We start from the raw sequence: 6,019 nt of genomic DNA, 5'->3' as shown, positions 1-6,019 counted from the left end.
CAGCGGAGAACAAAATGTCCATTCAAAAACACATCCCTCTTGTTGGTGAGATGAATATTGGGTTTCGAACAGATGTGACGATCACATGTCGGGCTTCTCTTGCCTCGTTTTACCAGGAACTGCATGATTTTACATCCTGAGAACAGTGTGATAATGATAATAATCATACAGGCAACAATACAATATCAATTACACATCCTTTATGAGTTTATTGGGATGTTCGGTCTGTAAAAGCTACGTTTTAACAGCTCAGACAAAGATTATTATGTGCAGTGTATCAATTACTCATTCTAAGTTCACCTTGAGGTTAAATTATTACTATTATGTTCATTATTTCATTGCATTTGTTATTTATTTTAAAGAAACAGAATAGCTTTTGTAGCTAAATCCGATAATTACTAGTTCCACTCATTTAAGAAAAAGCTTTAGTGTTTGTGTTACATAATTTAGAGGCATTCTAGACCAGTGGTGTAAGAAGTAACCCTTACTTGAGTTAATGTATCAGTACCACACTACAAAAATACGTCCTGCATGCAAAACTGTACTTAAGTTAAAAGATCAAATATGATGAGGAAAATGTCTTTGGAATATCAAAAGTAAAAGTAGTCTGTAATGCACGTAGCAGAATGGCTCCTCAGTTATATTTGTATCTATGTTTTATGGTTAGATTTCCATTATTTGATGCATTAATGTGTCAGAAATATTTAATGTTATGGTTGGTGAAGCTAAGTTTATTGGCCTTGTACACTGGTGGGCAGTTTAATCTGTAGCAATGCACTGTATTTTATAAGAGCTCATCATATGTGTGCAGTATGCAGTAACTCAAGCAGTCAGATAAATGTATTGTAATATAAAGTACTACATTTTCATATGATTATAACGTAGTTGAACATGTATAGTAATCGAGTAAATGTACTTAGTTATGTTCCACTGCTGCAAATAACATATATCCATAAAGTATGATCAGGTCTGTTTAACTTTACTGCTGAGTATATTGTAGAAGTGATGTAGTTATAGCACAGGAGATAAAAATGTCATAAAGTTAATAAAGGCACACCATGCAGCCAGTCTTTATAAAGAAGTTAGAAGAAAAATTAACTGACCATATCAGAAATTATCTATATTTTTAAAAAGCCATTTGGTACAATAAGAGTGCTGTCAAACCACTACACAGATCCCCAGACACACTCTGTAAGCATGTTAACACTGATATGGGTTCTCTGCCAGTGTTTCAGCGTGTTGTGCTGCTTGGTCTCTGCCTCGCGCAATTACGCCTCCCGCGGAGCTCTATGCAAGCGTTAAACGAAACATTAGCACCTCATTTAAAAAATAAAACAGCTTTTCACAAGGACAGACAGCTCCCTGGGTAGTCTTATCATGCGCAAATTAGCCAATTTACCAAACTGGCCTCTCTCTCTCTCCTTCTCTCTCTCTCTCTGTCTCCCTCCCTCATACACACAAGCACAGTGTAACAATCATCTGGAGCAAGACTAGTTCTCGCTCTGCCTAGTGTGCGTGTTATCACTGTTGTGACACTATCAAAGATTGTGTGTTAACGGAAGTCAGAAGTTTAGACACGGAGTAAGATTATAAAATAGTAGATGCGTCTAAGATACTTTATAGCCTCTTTATATGTACTTCATAATGATGTTTATGGTGTTAAAATGAGTTTTCTTTTCATTCACACATTACTTACAGTCAGAAGTTTAACATTGAATATTTATATTTCGAAATGAAAATTCATAAAAGTTCTTATTTTGTCTAAATGTGTGGCTGATTGATTTGTAGTCATCATCAGCTGGATATAAACTCATGTGTTATCATTGTCTATGTGTCATCCACATCATAGTTCCTCTATCCTGCTGTCACAGACACTGGCAAAACTACTATGCTCATGAGCTATATATCAAAACATATTTTAGTAAAGAAAACAACTTGATTGACTCTTGAGAGGCACCGCCCCTGCCGCTCTGTGATTGGAGGAAAGGCTCCGGGGGTGTAGCCTGCCATGCTTTGGTATATATATGCACCGCTTCGTCTCCAAGCCGATGATTTGTATGGGAACCAGGACTAAGGTGGGACGTGCCGACTGAATGTAGTCGCTGTGTTTTGAAGAAAGAAAGGAGGCCCACATTCCCTGTTTGTAGCGATCGGACATCAGCACTTGGGTTTTTTACATCATCAGACTGTCTGAGGATACTGAACGCAAGCTCCAGAAGAAGGTGGATTCTCCTCTCAGCCATCTTGACTGCTGCTCGCCGCCCTGAAGGCTGCTTTCTCCTCTCCTCCTCCTCCTCCTCCTCCTGCTCAGCTGAAAGTAAACACGGCTTGCACATTGCTTGCAACTCCGTGCAAGACACTGAGAGAAGCGAGATGGGCTCGCTGCGCAAAATCTAACTGGACTGAGAGGATTTACGCGTTTAGTACCAGAGCAGTAGAGGGGGGACGAGACGCGCCGGAGGGATGGAGTACGACCTGTTTGGGATTTACCTGCTTCTCTCACTCGCTCTCCTGCCCCGATCCAGCCGCACCACGGCCAAGGAGCTCCAGTGCCAGGAGATAGCCGTACCTCTGTGTAAGGGGATCGGCTACAACTACACCTACATGCCCAACCAGTTTAACCACGACACGCAGGACGAGGCGGGACTGGAGGTGCACCAGTTCTGGCCTCTGGTGGAGATCCAGTGTTCACCGGACCTGAAGTTCTTCCTGTGCAGCATGTACACCCCGATCTGCCTGGAGGACTACAAAAAGCCTCTCCCGCCGTGCCGGAGCGTATGTGAGAGAGCCCGGGCAGGCTGTGCGCCTCTCATGAGGCAGTATGGCTTTCCTTGGCCGGACAGGATGAAGTGTGACCTGCTGCCGGTGCAGGGCAATCCGGACATGCTGTGTATGGACTATAACAGGACTGACTCCACCACAGTTTCCCCTGTGCTGTCCAAACCCACGAACCACCCCGGCAAGGGCTACAATCCACCTAAAAATAAGCCTGTCCGACCCGCCGCGCCTGGGAAATACAAGCCGCCCGCCGCACCGTGCGAGCCGGGCTGCAAGTGTTTGGAGCCCATGGTGCCGGTGAACACGGACCGTCACCCTCTTTACAACCGTGTCAAAACTGGACAGATCACCAACTGCGCCATGCCGTGCCACAATCCCTATTTTACGCACGACGAGAGAGCATTCACAGCCTTTTGGATAGGACTTTGGTCCGTGTTGTGCTTCGTGTCAACTTTTGCCACCGTCGCCACTTTCCTCATCGACATGGAGCGTTTCAAGTACCCAGAGAGACCCATCATCTTCCTCTCAGCGTGTTACATGTTTGTTTCTATCGGCTACATCGTCAGACTGATCGCGGGACACGAGAAGGTGGCCTGTAACCGGGAGTTCGACCTGGAGCACATCCACTACGAGACCACCGGCCCCGCACTGTGCACAGTGGTCTTCCTCCTTATTTACTTTTTCGGCATGGCCAGCTCCATCTGGTGGGTCATCCTGTCTCTGACTTGGTTCCTCGCAGCCGGGATGAAGTGGGGCAACGAGGCGATCGCCAGTTACTCTCAGTACTTCCACCTGGCTGCCTGGCTCATCCCCAGCATGAAGTCCATCGCCGTCCTTGCGTTAAGCTCTGTGGACGGGGACTCTGTCGCTGGCATCTGCTACGTGGGGAACCAGAACTTGGACAACCTGCGGGGTTTCGTCCTCGCCCCTTTGGTTATTTATTTATTCATAGGCACTATGTTCCTCCTGGCCGGATTTGTGTCCCTGTTCAGGATCCGCAGCGTCATCAAACAAGGTGGCACCAAGACTGACAAGCTGGAGAAGCTGATGATTAGAATAGGCATCTTCACGGTGCTTTACACAGTACCTGCCACTATTATAGTCGCCTGTTACTTTTACGAGCAGCACAACAGGCAGAGCTGGGAGATCACGCACAACTGCTCCAACTGTTTACTGGAGCGGGACCGCAGGAGTCCGGACTATGCAGTTTTTATGTTAAAGTACTTTATGTGCCTTCTGGTGGGCATCACGTCAGGGGTTTGGATCTGGTCGGGAAAGACTTTAGACTCTTGGAGGACTTTTTGTACCAGGTGCTGTTGGGGCAGTAAAGGCACCAGCGGCTCCATGTACAGCGACGTGAGCACCGGACTGACGTGGAGGTCAGGCACGGCCAGCTCCGTGTCTTGCCCCAAGCAGATGCCATTGTCGCAGGTTTGAATGAGAAAAAAACAAAAGCAGCTTATGAGGACTGCTAATTGTTTGGGAGATAACCCATCACTCCCTGTCTTAAGCAATTTGCATAGTAATGAACTGCTGCTGAGGTGTTCCCCTCCTTCCTCCCAAACATCCACACACACCTCTGTGAGGAGAACTGGTTGGAACAATGCAGCTGGCATTCACACAGGTTAATTCCTCCCTGTCATATGTATTAGAGGTACAGACTGAGGCTTTTAAGCAAACTGGGCATTACTTGTTGTAGGCAGAGTCAGTTTTGTTCCTAACTAGCTTCATACAAAGAGCATTTGGGTTTTTATTACCATTTTATCTACATAGTGCCAGATAACATTGTATAATGTCAATCACATCAAAGATGGTTTAAATTAAGCCTTAATAGTGCCCAAGTATTTTACGGGTCTTCATTTTGTAATTTCAAATGTATTTATATAAAGCTTATGTACAAATGTGTAAATTTGTGTATAAAAGAAAAAAACTTTATAAGCTATTGTAAATTTGTACAAAGTGTAGATGTCTTTTTTGTGAGAAAGCAAAAAAGCAAATATGATCTCTATTTTGACAATAAAACATTTGATAAATCTCAAAGATTTGTGTAACTTTGCAGTGTTTTCCCATGCAGAGACGGTTGGGTGGGGGGAGGGGGAGGTGGTAGTGGTGGTGGGAGGGGGTAGGGGGTTCTTGTGTGTTTCTTCCCAGCCCATGCAGGCATGTTTTTTGTGGCTCCTTCCACCGTGTTGAGGATGGTAGCAGCAGCAATAGCAGCTTTTGAGAGTCACGGCTAAGAAGGAAGCCCTTTTAACCATCAGAGACCGGTAATTAGAGGCAGGGGTTGAGTTGGAGCATCTCCATAATTGTTAAAGTCCTCTTCACATGCCTGCCGAAGCCCGCTTTCTTAATTTAGTAAAAAAGGGGGGACTGGGTGAATGGGGTATAAATGCAGGGAAGGGACCCTTTTCATCTGCAGAAACTTTGATCTTTCTTTTTTAACAGCCTAGAATAAAGGTGGTGTGTATTAGGAGTGTCTGTCTGATGTGCCAAGTTTCTCCTAAACGTCCCCATTTGGATGCTTTGATGGACGTCCTACAATTGAAAGAGCATTTTGGAACCCTCACTTTTTCTTTCTTTTTTTTTTTGATGGGTGGGGGTTGGCATTTTGGGGGGGAGTTGGTTGTCAGAGCCGAAACCTGCCAGAGCCCCTGCGTCTTGTGTTTGGGTTTTTTCGCCGGGGCCTGAATTGAAACATCCCTACTCTCGGCTCAAGCTGTGTCAGCGAGTGCAGGGGCCTTGACATGAATGATATTGAAATAGCAATGAAAGCCCCACAGGTGGTCTGTTCCACATGATCTCACATCTTAGGGCCCCCTAATCGAGGCATTTTTGCAACAAATGTATCTGGTTCGGTCCCAATTAACCCAATGCGCTGGCATAAGATGATACACTGTAACTCAGACTAGAAATGCCTTTGATTTACTGGTCAATGGTGACAGTTTGCTTTGTAGTGACTGCTTTGTTCCTTTACACTCTGGAAGCTGTAGATGTAGAACCCAAAAGCCTCTGTTCAATGTAGACATGCATCTGCAGGGAGTGTAAATCAGCCATATAAGTCTTGTATCACCACTGTACAGTCACAAAAAAATCTACTTTTCTTAAGATCAAAAAGAGCATTTTGCTTCCACGTCGCTTTTCAGCAGTTGAGGAGTTTTAAACATCTGCGCGATGCTACTGAAGATCAAGTTTGGGAGTTATTGTTGAGTTGCATCTTTGAAATGAATCCATAAAATGTAAC

At 44.8% G+C, this 6,019-nt stretch overlaps 1 protein-coding gene across 1 annotated transcript; it reads left to right on the top strand.

Moving 5' to 3' along the window:
• The first annotated feature begins 2,063 nt into the window (after positions 1–2,063).
• fzd8a (frizzled class receptor 8a) lies at positions 2,064–4,812 on the top strand. Its single transcript, XM_062441581.1, has one exon. The coding sequence runs from the start codon at positions 2,464–2,466 to the stop codon at positions 4,213–4,215; it is 1,752 nt and encodes a 583-aa protein (XP_062297565.1). The 5' UTR covers positions 2,064–2,463; the 3' UTR covers positions 4,216–4,812.
• The last annotated feature ends 1,207 nt before the right edge of the window (positions 4,813–6,019 follow it).

Source organism: Scomber scombrus, chromosome 20, assembly GCF_963691925.1.
Source record: "Scomber scombrus chromosome 20, fScoSco1.1, whole genome shotgun sequence".
Classification (NCBI taxonomy): domain Eukaryota; kingdom Metazoa; phylum Chordata; class Actinopteri; order Scombriformes; family Scombridae; genus Scomber; species Scomber scombrus.
The sequence above is the reverse complement of the archived record's forward strand: the minus strand, read 5'-3'. Positions and strand labels throughout refer to the sequence as shown.